This window comes from Ursus maritimus, unplaced genomic scaffold (assembly GCF_017311325.1).
Source record: "Ursus maritimus isolate PB19 unplaced genomic scaffold, ASM1731132v1 scaffold_6, whole genome shotgun sequence".
In the NCBI taxonomy this organism is placed as follows: domain Eukaryota; kingdom Metazoa; phylum Chordata; class Mammalia; order Carnivora; family Ursidae; genus Ursus; species Ursus maritimus.
In genome coordinates, this window is record NW_024426774.1 from 25,141,779 (window position 1) to 25,161,346 (window position 19,568).

A 19,568-nucleotide genomic window follows, 5' to 3' on the forward strand; every position below is an offset into this window, starting at 1 on the left:
AAGAAAGAAAGAAAGAAAGAAAGAAAGAAAGAAAGAAAGAAAGAAAGAAAAGAAAGAAAGAGAAAGAAAAGAAAGAACGCAGTTTGTATCCACCTTAACTTTGTTATTTCATTAGTTTGTTTTGATAAGATCTTTGCCACTTTTCTCTTTCTCAAATGAGCTACCAGTTGGCTTTTTCCTGTTGTATACATTCATCTCTTACTAACTTCAAAGTATCATATAAATTCATATATTTATGTATACCATTCTATACAGTTCAATTGGAATTTCATCAAAACTTTTAAGACCTTAATTTCTATAATAAAATTTATTCAAGAATATCATAGGTAATACATTACATTCATCATCCTTCTACTCTTTGGGCTTTAGGAAGAGCCAGTATGTGTTTTACAAGTTAAATAAAAAAACTTGTAAGGCTCATATGCTGATTATGTGGTAACAATATATCCTTTTCCTTTTTGACTAAGATTAGGCTACAAGATACAAGTGTGGGTGGTTTTCTCAATCTGTGCTCATCAAGATATCAGAGGGTGTGAAATAGTTAGATTGGGTTTTATAAGAGTAATAAAAAGAAGAATATATATGAATATCAGGTGATGTTTTGTCTCATTTCTCCTTTAACTTATTTTTGGGCAAAATGAACATGTATATATTAGTGGCAGTTTTTTAAACTGTTCATTTTGTGCCAAGCTCCTTTTGAGTTTTATTTATTTATTTATTTATTTATTTATTTATTTATTTATTCGACAGAGATACAGACAGCCAGCGAGAGAGGGAACACAAGCAGGGGGAGTGGGAGAGGAAGAAGCAGGCTCATAGCGGAGGAGCCTGACGTGGGGCTCGATCCCATAACGCCGGGATCACGCCCTGAGCCGAAGGCAGAGGCTTAACCGCTGTGCCACCCAGGTGCCCCTCCTTTTGAGTTTTAAAAATCTTCAGGTGATTATATAAATGTGGACTCAGCATTGTTTTATTCTACATTTCTTATAGCCAGTTAAAAAGGTCAGAAAGTGAGGGGGAGCTGGTTGGCTCAGTCGGTTAAGCATCTGCCTTCAGCTCTGGTCATTGATCTCAGGCTCTTGGAATTGAGCCCCACATGCAGCTCGCTGCTCAGCAGGGAGCCTGATTCTCCCTCTCCCTCTGTACCTCCCCCAGCTTGTGCTCTCTCTCTGTCTCCCAAAATCTTTTTAAAAGGTCAGAAAATGAGACCAGATTAATATAAAATGCATTATAAGTAATATTAATATTAGAAAATTTCAGATACAAGCATCCTACATGTTGTAAAAAGCATTATTTCCTTAAAAGTCTCATGTGCTTCTTGTAAACTATCTTCCTTTCCAATAAATCCAGCATGAATTTAGCTAGAGTATGCTTATGGTGAGTGAGACTTGAGAATTTTGAGTGATGGAATAGTGATTCTTTTTTCTGCTTGTCTGTATTTTATCAAATCTTCTATAATGAGTGTTTTCTGTTTTTAAAATGGGAAAATATTGTGATTTAAAATTTTAATACTTATGAAATTAAGCACATACAATAAAAGTATATTAGTATAGCATTTTGGTAAGATTTCTTATATAGCAAATTTGCCTAACATATAATGATATGTAAAATAAGATGATTGGCATGATTTTCTAAGAATACATGTATATATATTTGTAACAATAATAAGCAACAGCATCATTACTGTAATCCATCTTTGGGTTAACTGCTGTATATGTGTTCATCATTTGTATTGTCATGTGTTTTTTTTTTAAATCTAGATGAGAAATATTCGATTATCTGACTTCACTGAATCCTTGAAAAAGATAAAACGCAGCGTGAGCCCTCAAACCTTAGAAGCATACATACGTTGGAACAAGGACTTTGGCGATACCACTGTTTAAGGAAAGACCTTTGTAAGCCTGCAGAACATTTGCTTTCAAAAAGAGAAACACACCATCTTCATTGAATAGTTATCAGCTACAGAAATTGAGCCTAAGTTTACAGGACTTTTCAGAGTCTTACAATTATTTGTGCACCCCAGCAGATGCACCACAAAACAAAATTTAAATAAAATATACAATGCAAATGGAGTATTTTGTTGAAGGCCTGTTCATGGTTATCCCGATGGGCACTGTAAGTTAGAGCACAACAAAAACTGATTCTGGTCTTCTTTACCAATATAATCATAATGTAAATAATAATTTGTATATTGTGTTGCAGATGAAAGTATTTCAGAGACAGTGAATGGTAGAAGACACAAGCGCCTTTGGTTGTTTGTCTTCTGATGTCTTTTCTTAAAGTAGTAACTTTTTCTATTTTCCTTTCCTACTGTTGTCTTTACCACAGATGATTAGAATGCCAAACACTCTAAGTTTCTTTTTTTTTTTCTTTTCTTTTACAAGTCCAGTGTGCCAAATGAAACTTTTTCCTATGTAACAGTAATAGGAAAAAGTATTTTGAAAGTTTTTCCTTTTTCATAAATCTACACATTAAACATTGCATTTCACTTCTCATTTTTCTGTTTCCTTGTTACCAATTTAGAAAGCAATTTGTTGACAGCAACAAAGCAAATGTAGTAAAATAGAAAAAGAGACGGTTAGAAGGTTTGAGTCACTCTGTCATTACAACATCTAGATCAATCCTCATGTGATCTGCAGTAATTTTTCCTAATATATTTGTCAGAAATCTATTGTAGACTGTTAATTTATTCCTAATGGAGTTTATTTTCTGCTAGAATTATTCTAATATTTAAGAAGGCCAATTTTAACTGCTGTAAAAGTGGTTCCTGTGTGAGAGAAGGGAAGAACTGAGAGCTAAGACATTTCTAATTTATTGCTTATTGCTTTCTTACTGTTTACAGGATAATTAAAAGCCAGTGGATCTACCATCTTTTATTATTAATAATTATTAATCCCTTCAATGAAACTTTAAAAAATTACTGAATTTTTATACATTGCATACATTTTATAGGTTTCTTGTGCTCACTTTGTTAACTAAAAAGTTAGTCTGTTAATCTGTCTTTTGTTCCCCAAAACTGTACAGTGATTCTGTTTCTCGTTTGTATAAGTATGCTTGGATTTTATTATAAAACTGTCATTGTAGGAAATAGAGACTCATATCATGGCTTTTTAAATATTGTAATAAAGGCAAATGGATATTTGCCCTTAGTTTACTGGTTAAAAGTTTGTTTACAGAAATTTTCTTTGGTGCTTTTATGTAAAATGTCATGGGCGGAAAGAATAATTTTATAGTAGTAACAAAGATTTTTTTCATTTAGGAAAAATGTGGTTTTGAGAGAAAACATTAAAATTCAAAGCTTGCCCCATCTAGATAAGAATTTTATAATGAAGACATACATTCTTCTTAATTTTGCTCTTGTTCCTGTTAAAAATTTACCTACATATAGAAGATGTATGGTTTCTTGAGATAATGTGCTATTTGTAGCTGTAACTTAAATGTCTCCTCTAATCATGACCTTAGAACTCCCTGGATAACAGAACTGAGGGTTGAGATGAATTGAAAAAAAAATTTTTTTAAGCCAGAATGATGCCCATTTTCAGTCATATGTTGTATCTTTTTAAGGTCTCAAACATTAAAGCATCAATTATAAATTATTGATAATGAAAGAGGATGCAGTATACATGATGACAAGAATTGGGAATATCCAAAGTTAAAACATGAATTTCAATAAAGCTCATAAAATTTCACTTTGTATTTTCATTTAGAAAAGGATTAACACTGTTGATACTTGAATAACTGGTCAGTCGTATTAAAGGTCTATGCTTCATGCTCAACTTTTAAAATATAATCTTTAAATTTATCATGATTCTGTCTGCAGTAATGTAGCTCACTTTTTATTGGAATAGTTTTTAGATAACAAAGATTTCAGGTGTTAAAAGATAGAAACATCAAGCTAATGTTGTCATTAACACTGAGTCAGAATTATATTACTGTATGAATAATCTTCCATACAGTATAGAAGTTATTTAACTTCCCTGATCAAAGTCTGAAGTTGAGCTTAGTGCTAGAGAACTATTTTCTATTACTTACTTTTTATTTTAATTTATTTTATTTTTAGTTTAAGCTGGCGTTTTCTTCTCATAGAATGACCGTGAAAATAGGACAATGATACAACAGGAGGTGAAAGGGACTGGTCTGGTCTTTTTCAATAATGATAGAAGTTGCTGAGGCTCTCTGAATTAATATTAGATTTAGGCTGTGACCTTTTGGATTCTGCATCAAGCTCTCTGTCATTAACTTCTTAAGTGGTAATGTTTAAACATGAAAGGTTAGTGTGCTCATGTTAATATGGCAGTGTTTTGTAAACTATATTAAAACTTACTGATGTACCAGACTTTGAGCCAAGGAAAGTCAGTACTATCTTTCCCAGGTATCTTAACAGTAAAAGTTTATTCTAAGACAGTCTGCCCATTGAGGTTAGTAGATTTCTGACTATGCTTTGTGCTTAGGAAGAAGCAGAGGAAAAGCAGATACTAGAATTACAATTTAAGTAAATATACAGCAGTCTTTATTTATAGGGGAAAATTCTTTATATTTTGTACAAAAACTAATTCTTTTGGTAGAATGAACCATTTAGAGTTTGGTTTTGGACTCTTGAGTCAAAGGATTTTCCTTGAAATGCTTGTCTCAAATTTTAATCTGGTCTTTTGTATTTTTCTTCAGAAAAAAAATGAATTAAAAGATTCAGCTGCATAAAGTGGGTTTTTATCCTAATGGATTGGAAATAAATGATAAATTTTATTTGCCTTTAATTTTTTTATTTGAAACTTTTTGAGGTTTCAGAGGTTGCAGTCTAGCAGTGAAGGAGTAGCTTTATTGGACTAACTCTTGCCAATAATTATAAACTGAACAAATTATAAAAAGCAAAGATTAGATTCTAGAGAAGAACCAAAAACATGCAGAAAGTGTACAAAATCATGTACTAGAAGAGATCCACATTAACTAGCTTTTACCCCAAGGGAAATTTCCAGTTGGTGCAATGTGCTTAGAAATAGACTTCAGGCAGAATGTAACAGTCTTTCTGGGCTGAGCAGTCATTTGGGGCTTGTAGAACAGCTGGAAATTAGGAGGGAAATCTTAAGAGTTTCAGAGATATAAGCCCCAGGATATGCCTACAAATTTCTTTCAAATCCTTGGTGGACTCCAAAATTGTACCTGTAGAGTGTAATATTCAAAAGAACCTACCAGAAAGCAGTAGTTGATATCTAACGAACTGTAGAGAGGTAGTAGCTGCCAGGGGAATACAGAGTTTGAAATTTAAATTCCACTAAAAGGGGTTTAGTAAATACTTTGAGTTTTCCACTGAAACCCGAAAAGGACCATAATAAGGAGGAAGGACAACATCCTAGACCTAAGGGCCATCCTTTATTTAGTTAGGACTATGGGCAAAAGGATAAACTCACTGTAACAAAGCTTAGAATCAAATTTTCACAGCATCGAGATTATCCATTTTAATTAACAGCTGGCCAGAAGAAAACACACTTTTTAGAAGAAAATAGAATCCAGAGTTTTCACAACACATCCACAAAATCCAGTACACAATAAAAAAATTACTAAGCATACAATGAAAATTTATATCCATAATCAATAGAAAATATGTGGAAGCAAATGCAGAGATGACTCACAGGTTGGAATTAACAAAATTATTTTAAATCAGCTTTAAAACTTGTTAAAGAATTAATAGGAAAAAAAGATGAATGAACAGATAAGGATTTTTGGTGGAGAAATAGATACTATAAACCAAATGGAAAGTCTGGTAATAAAAAAAAATCTGAAATGAAACACAGTATCTGAAATAAATTTCACTGGATAGGCTTCACAGTGAACTGGACACCTCAGAGGAAAGACAGCTGTAAGACGAGCTGATACAATTATCAAACTCAAGCACAGAGAGAAAGAAAAAAAGAAATAGCAAAGGTTTGATGTCTGTGGGACAGTATCAATGTAATTTACCTCTGGTTTGAAGTCCGAAAGGAGAGGAGAGGAAGAGAGAAACATTTGATGCAGTGATGCCTAAAGTTTGCCTCAAATTGTTGAAAAACATAACTTACAGATCTAAAAAGTTCTGTGAACCCCAAGCAGAATAAATACAACAAAGACCACGTCTGGATACAGCGGATTGCCAAAAAATAAAAAAGTAAAAAAAAAATTTTTTTTATAAGCTGTCAGGGAGGTGAAATGCCATTACACTCAAACAAACAATCACTGACCCCCAGAATATGGACTAATCAAAATGATAAATGGACAAGACAGGGAATGTCCTCATGGAGGCCCAGGGTAACCAAAGTAAAGTTTGACCAATCACTTTTCAACAATTGATTGCCAGTCTAATGGAACTTCGAATTGTTAGGCCTTAGAGCTGGCTTGGATTGAATTGAAAGTTTATCAGGTTTATACTTATATCTGTTTTCTTTGGAATGTTCCCTTAAACATTAAATCGAAATAGTACAATAAAAACAAAACAGAACAAGACTTTCTAATACAGATAACAGCAAAAGCACCTGGAAGGAGAATAAACAGCTTAATGGCAAAAATATTTTCTTTAAAAAAAAATTTTTTTTTTTAAAGATTTTATTAAAGCACGAGCAGGGGGGAGAGGGAGAGGGAGAAGCAGACTCCCTCCTGGGCAGGGAGCCGGACATGGGGCTCAATCCCAGGACCCCAAGATCATGACCTGAGCCAAAGGCAGATGCTTAACCGACTGAGCCACCCAGGTGCCCCAAAAATATTTTTTAAAATAAAAAGTCTAATGATTTTACACAAAGATCTAGATCTAATTACGAAATAGTGTATCTCCAAACTAAAAGGGTTAATTATTTAACAACCCATTTCCTTGGTTTTATTCCTACTTTGTTGCGTGTGTGTTGCTTTTTTTAAATAGGGGTGTTGGATTTGTCAAATGCTTTTTCTGCATCTATTGAGATGATCATGTGATTTTTTTTCCCTTTATTAATATGGTGTATTGCATTTTTTTATCTTCATATGGTAAGCCAATTTTTCATTCCTGTGGTAGTTCTCACTCATTCATGGTGTATGATTTTTTTTTATATGTTCGTCAATTCATTTTGCTATTTTGTTGAGGTTTTTTGCATTTATATTCATATGGGATGTTGGTCTGTGGTTTTCTTGTCTTTCTCTAGTTTTGGTATCAGGGTAATTCTTTGTGGAATGAATCAGAAAGTGTCCCCTCCTATTTTGGGGGAAGAGTTTGTGAATGGTTCATGCTAATTCTTTTTTAAGTGTTTGGTAGAATTCACCAGTAAAGCCATCTTTGCCTGAGCTTTTCTTTGTGGAAAGTTTTTAAATTATAAATTCAATCTTTTGTTAAACATTTAGTCAGATTTTCTATTTATTCTTGAGTCAGTTTCAGTAGTTTGTGTCTTCACAGAAATTAGTCCATTTCATCTAGGTTATCTAATTTGTCGGCATGCAGTTGTTTGTAATATTCCCTAATTATCCTCCCTATATCTGTAAGACCTGTAACTTGTCCCTTTCTTCCTTTCCTGATTTTAGTAATTTCAAAGAGCCAATTTTTGGGTTTGTGACTTCTTCTCCATTGTTTTTTCTATTCTCTACTTCATTTATTTCCTCTCCAAGCTTTATTACTTACTTTGCTTGCTTTAGTTTGCTCTTCTTTTATTATGGTGGAAGGTTAGATTATTGACTTGAGATCTTTCTTCTTTTCAAAATAAAGGCATTTAGGGATGCTTGGGCAGCTCAGTTGGTTAAAAGTCTGCTTTTGCCTCAGGTCATGATTCAAGGATCCTGGCATCAAGCCCTGCATCAGGCTCCCTGCTTAGTGGGGAGCCTGCTTCTCTCTCTGCGTGCCACTTCCCCTGCTTGTGCGCCCTCTGACAAATAAATAAAATCTTTAAAAATAAAATAAAATATAGATATTTATAGCTATAAATTTCCACCTACAGCTTTTGCTGTATCCAATAAGTTTTGGTATATTGAGTTTTCATTTTCATTCATCCTAATGTATTTTCAAAGTTCTCTTGTGATTTTTTCTTTGACCCACTGACTACTAAAGGCATGTTTTTTAATTTTCATAAGATGTGAAAATCCCGAATTTCCCTTACTTACGGATTTCTAATTTCATTCCAGTATGTTTGGAGAACATACTGTCTATGATTTTAATCCTTTCAAATTTATTGAAGATTGTTTTATGGCCTAACATGTAGTACTATCCTAGAAAATGCTTCATATGCATCTGAGAAGAATGTGTATTCTGGGGCTGTTGTTGGATGGTATATTCTAGAGATATGTTAGGTCTAATATATATATATAGTATTGTTCAAGTCTTCTGTTTAATTGTTGATCTCCTGTATAGTTGCTTCCTACGATTTTATACCCAATGGCCTCTAGTATATTTTTTTCTTAAAATGGGTTGAGAGATTTCTTTTTGCTCTGTCTAAACCCTGTTACACTCATCAGTAAGGAATTAAGTATGTTAAGTCACATGGCCATGATTGAACTGTTTAAGGTCATTAAAACAACATTCTGGAAAAATTAAGATATCGGGAAAAAGAATACATCCTTACACGAAGTAGTCAGACTACAATATGTACTGTTTGGTTCCAATTTTGTTTAAAAAGACTGTAAAGATGGGGCGCCTGGGTGGCTCAGTCGTTAAGCATCTGCCTTCGGCTCAGGGCGTGATCCCAGCGTTCTGGGATCGTGCCCGCATCAGGCTCCTCTGCTGGGAGCCTGCTTCTTCCTCTCCCACTCCCCCTGCTTGTGTTCCCTCTCTCGCTGGCTGTCTCTCTGTCAAATAAATAAATTTTAAAAATCTTAAAAAAAAAAAAAAGTCTGTAAAGAAACTTCAAAAATCAGGAATGATTTGCTCTGGGTAAATAAGGCAATAATGTCCTAACCTGTCTTCATGCTTCTAATCTTGTCCAGGAATAGTAAGCACAGAGTAGCAGGTAAGGCTTTAGAATTAGGTTCTGTAGCACAGAATTCCAGTTCTGCCATTAGGTAAGTATGTGACCTTGGTATACAATTTGCCAAGCAGGGGCTAATAACAGTACCTATACCAAGTACCTGTTAGGAGGATTAAATGAGCTAATACATGTTAAACTTATAAAACAGTGCCTACCATATAAGTGCTTAGTAAACGTTCACTATTGCTATCGACCTACAATCCATTCTCCATACCACAGTGTAAAGGTCACTCCATGTTAAAACTCTCCACAGACTTCCTGTCTCAGAAAACAAAACAAAACAAAACCAGTCTCCTTATCCCTACATTAGAAATTCCTGCTTGATCTGCCCCATCTCTTCATTTCTTCCCCTCAAGCACGAAGCTCCAGACACACTGCCTTCTTTCAGACCCTGAAGCACTTCTCCTTGTTTTGACTTAGGTATTTGGATTGTTTATCCTGCCTGGAATAATCTTCACAGAAAGACTTTGTCATTCAGAAGTCAAATTTCATTTTCTTAGAGAAGCTTTCTCAGACTACTATAAATTAGTGACCCAGTCACTCTCTGTAGCATAACTCTATTTTCTATGTGACACTATCAATATATTAAACATCTTCCCCTTCCTACTTGTTTTCTTTCCTCTTCTTACTAGAACATAATTTCATGAGACCAGTACCTGATACATACATGTGTTGCATATTCTATATTGAATTATTTTATTTCCTGTATTCTATAATTAATATTACTTCCATAATAAAATTAATTTCATGAGAATTTAAGTAGTGTTTTAGGAAAAAGAACACGGTATTCTGTAATTGGTCTGAATTCAAACTCAGACCTACACTACTGTGGAGAACTAGCTGTATGCCTCTGGGCAAGTTTCTTATTCTTCCTGCTTCCACAAATGGGAATACTATTTATTTCACAAAGTATTGCAAAAAATTAAATCACACAACATAGGTAAAAGTGCTTCAGCACTAAATGAAAATTTCCTAACATTACAAATAAACCCTAATCAAATACAAATCAAAACCACAATGAGATACCACCTTACACTGGTGCGAATGGCTACAATTAAGTCAGGAAACCACAGATGTTGGCAAGGATGCAGAGAAAGGGGAACCCTCTTACACTGTTGGTGGGAATGCAAGTTGATGCAGCCACTCTGGAAAACAGTATGAAGGTTCCTCAGGAAGTTGAAAATAGGGGTGCCTGTGTAGCTCAGTTGGTTAAGCGTCTGCCTTCAGTTCAGGTCATGATCCCAGAGTTGCAGGATTGAGCCACCCCACCCTGCATCAGGCTCCCCAGGGAGACTGCTTCTCCCTCTCCTTCTGCCCATCTCTCCCCATGCTCTGTCTCTCTCTAATAAATAAAATCTTTCTTTAAAAAGTTGAAAATAGAGCTACCCTATGATCCAGCAATTGCACTACTGGGTATCTACCCCAAAGATGCAAATGTAGTAATCCAAAGGGGCATCTACACTCCAATGTTTATAGCAGCAATGTCCACAATAGCCAAACTATGAAAAGAGCCCAGATGTCCACTGACAGATGAATGGATAAAGAAGATGTGGTATATATATATACAATGGAATACTACTCGGCCATCAAAAAAAAAATGAAATCTTGCCATTTGGAATGACGTGGATGGGACTAGAGGGTATTATGCTAAGTGAAATGATCAGAGAAAGACAATTATCATATAGTCTCATATGCAGAATTCTAAGAAACAAAACAGGATCCTAGGAGAAGGGAGGGGGCAAAAAACAAGATGAAATCAGAGAGGGAGACAAACCATAACAGACTCAATCATAGGAAACAAACTGAGGGTTGCTGGAGGGGAGGGGGGAATGGGGTAACTGGGTGATAGACATTAAGTGGGGCATGTGATGTAATTAATGAGCATTAGGTGTTAGATACAACTGATGAATCACTGACCTTTGAAACCATAATACATTATATATTAATTAACTGACTTTTAAAAATACATTATACATTAAAAAAAGAAAATAATACAACACAAAAAAAGCAAACCCTAAGCGCTCCTTGACAAGGTCTCTAGCTCTCTATGCCACCTACCCCTTAAAAGCCTCGCTGGGGTCACTCTAGCTTCTGCCTTTGCCTCTATAGGACCGAGGAAAGGCCGGAGGAGGGGGCGGGAACAAGAGACTTTCTACGCACTTCCGCCCCCGCGTCTCCCTCCGCCAATCGGCCTCTGTTGCCCCACCCCTTCCGCTGAGGGAAAAGGCAGCTCCCAGAGCGTCTTTCCGGCGGGAGCTGTGCTGCTCCTTATCATGGTGAGTTGGCCGGGGGTATGAGGGTTTCTGTCGTAGATGATTCCTCTTATCTTCTTTCATCCCAAAGCGGCCTTGACATGCCTCAGCTGCCCAGAGAAGGGGTCCTCGGAGTCGTGCGCGGCTCCCCCCACCCCGCAGGAGAGGCGGCTGATGTGCAAAGCATTCCCCCCCAGAGCTGTGATCCCCTCACGCTCCCTCACCCCGGTGGTAAGACGCTCCGGGTCCCGGCCCTGCTCGAGGCCGAGCTTTCGGTTCTTAGTGAGCTTTTGACTTGCCCCTGCCGAGATTTATTTGATAGAGAAATAAAAGTCTTTGTCTTTGTCGGCGTCAGCGTCTACACCAGCGAAAGCTCTGAAAACAAGTCCACAGCAACAGCGACCGTAATTAGTGATGCTTACACCAGTGACAATACCGTTGGCGTTAATAAAGAGGTTTATGAGCAGGATATTGAGGTGAACGCCCCACTCTGCAACTTGGCTTTATGGAGTGACAGATAACCTGACACAGCAGCAACTTTCCAGTGACTGGAGAAAGTCCAGGTGTTGGTAGAGCATCTTTATTGCACGTTTTTTCCTGCTTTTGTAGAGCCCAGTATACCTTACAGTTCTAGGGATGCGATGTTTAACATATTTTTTTTTCCTTAGAGAAATTAGTCTTTTTGTGCTTTTAGAAATCAAATGTAAAGCTCTCTGAATTTTATCAAAAGATAAGTTGATTGTAATTTCAGCGTCAAAAGAGGTACCATTTTATCAGAGAAATTAATGGATCTCTTATTGATAGCCTACATATAAGAAAAGGACCACGTTTCAGTACATAAGCCATTGTCATTGTAGAAAGTTTTTTCCTTGAGTGGATATGGTCAGGAAAACGTCTTATTTATACTTTATTTTTCTTTTGTAAATTTTCTGTAACCCCTGTTTTGCACACAGAAAGTGGGTAAAAGTTTACTTTTGGGGGGCTGACCACATAGCCTTTGAGCTACTTTCTTCAAAATATTCATCACTGTGTAGCCAGAATCAAATCTCTAAAATTGGGGGGAGCCTGGGTGGCTCAGTCTTTTAGTGTCTGCCTTCGCCTCCCGTCGTGATCCCAGGGTCCTGGGATTGAGCCCCACATCAGGCTCATCCGCTGGGAGCCTGCTTCTTCCTCTCCCACTCCCCCTGCTTGTGTTGTCTCTCTCGCTGGCTGTCTCTCTCTCTGTCAAATAAATAAAATCCTTAAATAAATAAATAAATAAATAAATAAATAAATAAATCTCTAAAATTGGACCATGCCACTCCCTTGCTCCCTTGCTTAAAATCCCCGCCCCCCAATAATTGTCAAGATAAAGTCCTGTTTGGCATTGCATACAAAGCTATCTGTTGTCAAGCTGCTGCTTTTTTGTTGTTGTTGTTGTTGGTCAAGCTTCTTTATAGCCTCTTTTTTCACATACATACATTCATATTCCAGTCACAGTGAACAGCATGCAGATGATGCTCTAAGGATTAGGGCTTTGCACCTAATTTGTATTTGCTGTTCTATCTGCTGGAATCAATCACCTCCTACCCCTTATCCTTGTAAGTGTAACCCTTACATATCCTTTAGTCTCTTTCATGAGCCTTTCTACCGTGTCTCAAGATTCTCTTAGGTGCCTCCTTTGTGCTCCTGTGATATCTTGGTGCTATTTACCAATAACATCTGTAGCTGTTATCAGACTATGTTAAAATTGTGTATTTACTTGTCTTTCTCACTTCCTAGACTGTAAGCTCTTTGAGAGCAGGACCTATGTATCCCAGAGCCTTGTAACAGTTCCTGGCCCAGAGGAGGTTTTCAATAAATACCTGTTTTATAAAACACCAAATAAATAACTATGACACTAAATTTTTATGCTTGAAACATTAGTAATACAGAAAAATAGTAGCATTTAAGGTGTATTTTAAAAGTCTTGAGGAAGAAAGGATTTATCAGTCACTCTTGTTTATTAAGGCGTTATATGCAAAGCACAATGCTATCTTAAAAAATGTAAAGGAAATATAGCCCTTGTCATTAGTGAAGTTACTAAAAAATTAATTATGCAGGATGACAAGGTGAAGGCTATCCTCTGTTAATTACAAAGCAAGTGGCATAAAGAACAGTGTAGTTTGGAATACTCTAAGAAGGCTTCATGTGGAAGGTCAGCCATGAAACAGTACTTTGTGCCTTATTCCATTACTCTTACTCTACTATTCATTCCTCTCATTCAGATGAAGAAACAGACGTCAAATAATTTGCTAAGTATTACAGGGCTGTCAGAGCGTGGTTAGACAAGTCTGGCCTTTTCACTCTAGAGTGGTATGATCATGAGACGAGGGTTACACCAGTTTAGTTGGAGTTGATTCCCTGTCTGGAGCAAGAGGTAAAACTGGAAAGAAACAGGCTAAGTTATTTCAAGCTGTAAAATTAGGAGTTTATCGTGATAGTAATGGAGGGCCAATATAATTTTGGAAGGAGTGACATGATATGTCACATGAACATGTGGATTTTAGTGGGTTTTTACTTTTTTTAACCACTATCAGAATGGCATCAGATAATAGCCCTTTTCCCTTTAGAAACCTTATTGATTGTCTCAAACTGAAACTTAAAGTACCTTAAATAATTTAAATTGAGTTGAAGTTAGAAGATATCCAGAATTTATCTTTGGGACCAAATATCCCACGCATAATTCATTAAGAATGGGGTATATTCATTAACATGACCATTCATTAGCATCTCAGATGAAAAGAGCGTATTGTACCTTTTCAATTAGCTTAGCAAAGCTGTAGAGTTACACACACACTGGTTTTATTTGGATAGCAAGATTAGTAATGCTTTTTTCCTAATGCTTTGTTTTTATATTTTAAACTATGTTTTACTTAAAATTTTTTATTATGGAAATTTTCAAACACAGGAAAGTAGAATATAATATAATAAACCCCCATGTAGCCATCACTTGGCCTCAACAATGATCAACATCCTGGTTTTTAATGCCAGATTTCTAGTGCTCAACTTTATCTTCTACCTCTTCTGAGTCTCAACCTAATAAAACTAATGACATATCTGAGCTTTGAAGAAATTAAATACACCTTTTTAATACCTACTGAGATGTTCCTACTAACTAGGAAGATCATACTTGTGCTGGAGTTGGATCTGAAAGTTTTCCTCATTTTAGATCTGTTAACACCCAGTTCCACCACCTTCTGTGGAATATAAGTGTTAAAGTCAAATTGGTCAATGGTAGTGAGGTAGAAATGTAGTGTGGTTGTTAATGGTGATTGTGGCCTTACTATCTAGGAAAGCATTTGCTAAAATTAAAATCCAAATAAATATTTAAATGCATATCACTTAGCAATCAAATTATTATATATGGCCCACTGAAAATTGTGAAAGATTTTTTTTCCCCTAGAAAGAATACTTTGCTTTTGGAGGAACAATTAAAATTCTTTTTTCCCCAGTTTATCTTTCCTTTCTAGGGTTGTCTTTGTTTTTGTTTGTTCTTGGGTATTTTATTCCCAAGATAGTAAAATTGATCAATTTTTCCCTTTACAGCTTCTTGGTTTTATGTCCTACTATGAGAAGTCTTCAACTCCAAGATTATAAAATTGTTCATCTATAAATTTCTTCAAGTACTTTATAGTTCTATATTTTAATTTCAACATAGTAAAAAATTAGAGTAAGAAATATAAGGATCCAGTGTTACCTTTTCCAAAAACCATTTATTGTGTAACATATTTTCTCCTGCTTATGTTGGATACTGCCTTAATCATAAGCTAATTTCCCATATGTGCTTAAACTCTCTTTTATGCTAAGGTTTCCTATACTTGAGTGGCAAATTCCTCTCTGGTCTCCACTTATGTTTCGTTTCTTGTTGGTAACCCCACTGTCATGCCCTTTGCTGGTCCCATACGGTGTACCAGCAAGGACTATAGAGACTGGCAGAATGTTGGATACTTTGAATGCCTAAGAGAGAACCTCAGAGATTTTACTATAATAATAGTTTACAAACTTTTCATATATAAAGCTTTGATTAAGTAAATTGTAATACTTTATTTCCCAGTAGAGCTATCTGGCAAATGGTTTGATTTGTTGGCTCAAAATGGCCTAAAATCCGTTTAAAAATAAAAGTGTGTAGTCTGGAGCTAGAATGCCTGGGTTTGGGGGTGCCTGGGTGGCCCAGTTGGTTGGGTGACTGTCTTCAGCGGGGTCATGATTCCAGGGTTCTGGGATCGAGCCGCTTGTGGGGCTCCCTGCTCAGCGGGGAGCCTGCTTCTCCCTCTCACTCTGCCACTCCTCCTGCTCACTCTCTCTCAAACAAATAAATAAATAAAATCTTAAAAAAAATAAAAAAATAAAATACCTGGGTTTGAATTTCTGCTCAGCCATTTGTTAGTGTTGTGCCCTTGGAAAATGTATTAAAAATTATCTCCATCTCATAGATGATTCTGAGAATTAAATAGATAAATACTTGTTAAGTGTGTAGAATAATTGTTTGCCACATATTGAACGTTCAGTAAATGTTAGTTGTTACAATTATATCACATCACAGGATAGGAAAAGATTAGATGCTTCAATGTTGATTTGTTTATTTTTTGTTTATTTTGAAGGGGACAATTCATCTCTTTAGAAAACCACAAAGATCTTTTTTTGGCAAGTTATTACAGGAATTTAGACTTGTAGCAGCTGACCGAAGGGTAAGTTATCTTTATTAACTCTAATTTTAATCATTGCAGAGACAACAGTATGACATTGAAAATGGTAATTTTTAAGGCATACAGAAATTACTCGTGAGCCCACCATACACTTTTTGTTTTTAGTAAACTCTACGCCCAACGTGGGTCTTGAACACAGAACCCCGAGATCAAGAATCGTATGATCCACCAACTGAGCGAGATAGGTGCCCACCCCACCACACTGTTTTCATTTTTTTATGTTGGATAAGCAAAAAAAAAAAAAATTTTTTTTTAAAGTAATCTCTATGCCCAACGTGGGGCTCAAACTCACTATACCAACATCAAGAGTTGCATGGTCTACTGACTGAGTGAGCCAGACACCCCTGGCTAAGCAAAATTTTAATGTAGAATTACAGTACTTTGATACACAGTTGTTTTGCTTGGGAGGAAGCTAGGCTTTGGTTAAGGTTTTTATTCTAATTCTAACAAGTTTTAAAGAAAAATTATTTTGTGATTGCCTTTTGTTATTTTTTTTACAAATTTAATAGATGCAGTTTAAAGCCATGGTTTTTGGGGTTTTGTTTTTTTTTTTAAGATTTTATTTATTTATTTGACAGAGAGGCAGCGAGAGAAGGAACACAAACAGGGGGAGTGGGAGAGGGAGAAGCAGGCTTCCCGCTGAGCAGGGAGCCCGATGTGGGCCTCCATCCCAGAATGCAGGGATCATGATCTGAGCCTAAGGCGGACGCTTAACGACTGAGCCACTCAGGTGCCCCTAAAGCCATGTTTTCTCATTTTTAGTGTAAGGAAGGAAAAATAAGTTATGCTTTGAGGTCATGAATTCAAGCCCCACCCACGTTGGGCATAGAGCTTACATTAAAAAAAAAAAAAAGATAATTGGTACCCATTTTGGTCACTAGTATAGACCTTCTAGTTATTGTTCTGTTTTTATTGTTCTCATTATTGTCTGAATTATACTATAAGCTCCCTGAGGACAGTGACTGTGTCTTTTTTGTTCACTTTTTAATAAAAAAGTACAAGATAAGCACCCAATAAATATGTGATGAATTTTAAATAAACCTAGCTTCAGTGGAACATAATAAGTGCACCAATGATATTGGCCATGTGTTATGATACTAGACTAGAGGCTTCTGTTTTTTGTTTCTTGTCACTGTATTTCCTGTTGCTAAAACCTTGGATTATAGTCAGACTCAGTAATTCTAGTATTCGAAAATACTATCGTGTCCTGGATGTTGAAGAGCCAAGAAATTCATTTGCTACTTGTGTATCTATCTAGTCCATATAAGATGATCTCCTGAGAACCGATAGATAGAACTTTATAATGTTGATGTAAAGCAACTACATTACAGAAGTAAACAGGAAATTCTTGAACCATATGCTTTATTAAAGCACAGTATACCACAAAATAGGTAGTAGGAACAAAACTGATATAAGAACACCGCCTCCCTCGTCTCTCTTTACTACTACTCCTGTTTTTGTTCTTGGTGATTTTTTACATCATCAGGAAGATCCTTATTTCTCAGTTCCTTACTTCCTTGCCACAAATAACTTATCCTACATCCCTTCCAACTATCTGCTCCTATGATCATACCACAGACATTATCATTTATAATAACTATATCTTCGATTGTCTCAGTTTCAAGCATTTCACTCATAGTCACCATCTCGTTATTCCAGTTCACTCTTTGTATTATCCCAATTTCAGTAATTCTTCAATCTTACTAGGATTTCCAATCCATTGACTTTGCCATATTTTCACTATTTTTCACCTCTCTTATCCTCATTTATTTACTTTTCCAACTTAGTTTTTTTGGTCCATCATTACTAACTTCTTGCATATGTCTTCAACTCCTTTGTGCCCTCCCTTCCATGTGTCACTCTTCCTCTGACATTTCCCTGGAAAATCCTTAACATCATTAAGTCTGCATTCCTGCTATTCCGTACCTGCACCCAAGCAACTGAATGTAGCCTGAGAGAAAACAAAACCATGGTGACTGGTCTCACTTTAAATTCATGATCAAGTGTGCCATTAGTGCTGCTCGTGCTTTATTGTTTAGTTCATTCAGTTTTCCATTTTTTTAGATGGCTGTTTCATGCCATAGTCTTTGACTTCTATCCTCAAACTTCCAAAATGTATTCATCCTCACTCTGACCTGTTAATCTTGCTTCCTGTTTCACTAAAGGAAAAGAAGTAATCAGAAAATACTATCACATCCTGTCATCTCCCAACACTCTGCCTCTCTTCCTGTTTCTGTGAATGAGCTCTGTGTGCTTCCCCTTGTTGCTGCTCAAAGACAAGCTTCCTACAGTTGTTCCTTCCTGCATCATGAGCGCATGCCCCATCTTCCACTTTTCAGCTACTGCCTCATTTCTGTGCTTCCTTTTATAGCAAAACTACTTAAGCTAATTGTCTTCACTCTCTGTTCACTTTCTCTTCTCCCTGTCTCCATTAAACACATATCAGTCTGGCTGTAGTCCCCACCAATCCACTGGAACAGCTTTAACAAAGTAACTGGTAAACTCTGTGTTGCCAAGATCAATGGTCATCATCATTTCCCATCCCAATCAATAGCATTTGACAAAAATTGGTCACTTCCTCCGTAAAGCACTTTTTTCATTTGGACTCTGAAACATCACTCTTGGTTTTTTTCCTACTTGGGCATTGTTCATCACTTTCCCCTCATCTTGCTGATCTCTAAGTTTTAGAGTGTCCCAGCACTTAGAGCTCCATCCTCTGTTGTATATGTTCATTACATCTAGGTGACACTTCGACTACCATATGCTGATGACCTCATATTTATATCTTAATCCATAACTTTTCCCCTCCTTCTAAATTCCTATATATCCTGGCCCTCTCAACATATCCACTTGGATATCTATTAGGCATATCAAATTTAATATGGTCAAACCTGAAGTTTGATTTTCTGTCCCTTCCTCACTAAATGGCCACTCTGTTCTTCCAGTGCATGGGCCAGAAACCTTGGAGTCATTTTTTTCTCCCTCTCTTCCTCTCGTTCCTCATCCATTTTATAAGTAAATCTTGTCTTCAGTGTAATACTCAGAATCTGACTCTTCTAACACTTTACCAACTTCAAAGTCACCATTCTAAATGGTCTCCCTACTTCTATCCTTGCCCAATGCAGTGTTTTCTACATAAAGAAGCCAGAATGATCTTATAAAAATGAAAGCTAAGCTGCTTTCTATCTCATTTGGAATAAATCCCAATTCTTTTGCTGGCATACAAGACAATACTTGATGGAGCCCCAGACTTCCTCTCACCTCTATCCGTCCTCAGCCAGGTCCTCTTCTATCTCAAGGAATTTGCACTGTGGTTCCCATTTTCTTTCTCAGATATCTGCATGCTTAGTACCTTTGCCTCTGTAAGATTTCTGTTCACATGTTACCTTACCAAAGGGTCTTTTCTGACCACCTTGTCTAGCAGAACACCCTTTCCATGTCTCCCATCATGGTGTTCTTACGATACTTTGTTTTTCCTTCATAGTACTTACCATCACCTGACCTTGTATATTTGCTAATTGTCTGTCACCCCTGCTGGAATATAAGGTCCATATTTTGTTAAGTGCTATATCTTCAGTGCCTAGAAAGTGTCTCTTACAAAATAGGTACTCAAGTATTTGTTGATGAATAGCTTGATTCAT

General features: G+C 36.3%; 1 protein-coding gene and 1 long non-coding RNA gene across 2 annotated transcripts in view; one reads left to right on the forward strand and one right to left on the reverse strand.

The window, feature by feature from the left end:
- Positions 1–11,064, reverse strand: part of LOC121100986 — a 20,029-nt gene extending 8,965 nt beyond the window's left edge. Inside the window, exon 1 of the long non-coding RNA XR_005832795.1 lies at positions 11,007–11,064. This is a non-coding gene — a long non-coding RNA (uncharacterized LOC121100986). The remainder of the gene's footprint in view (positions 1–11,006) is intronic.
- Positions 11,065–11,141: 77 nt separating this feature from the next.
- SLC30A6 (solute carrier family 30 member 6) overlaps positions 11,142–19,568 on the forward strand; it is a 37,243-nt gene continuing 28,816 nt past the window's right edge. The window contains exons 1-2 of the mRNA XM_008700253.2: positions 11,142–11,224; positions 15,823–15,909. Coding sequence (XP_008698475.1) covers positions 11,222–11,224; positions 15,823–15,909 — 90 coding nt within the window. The 5' untranslated portion in view covers positions 11,142–11,221. The remainder of the gene's footprint in view (positions 11,225–15,822; positions 15,910–19,568) is intronic.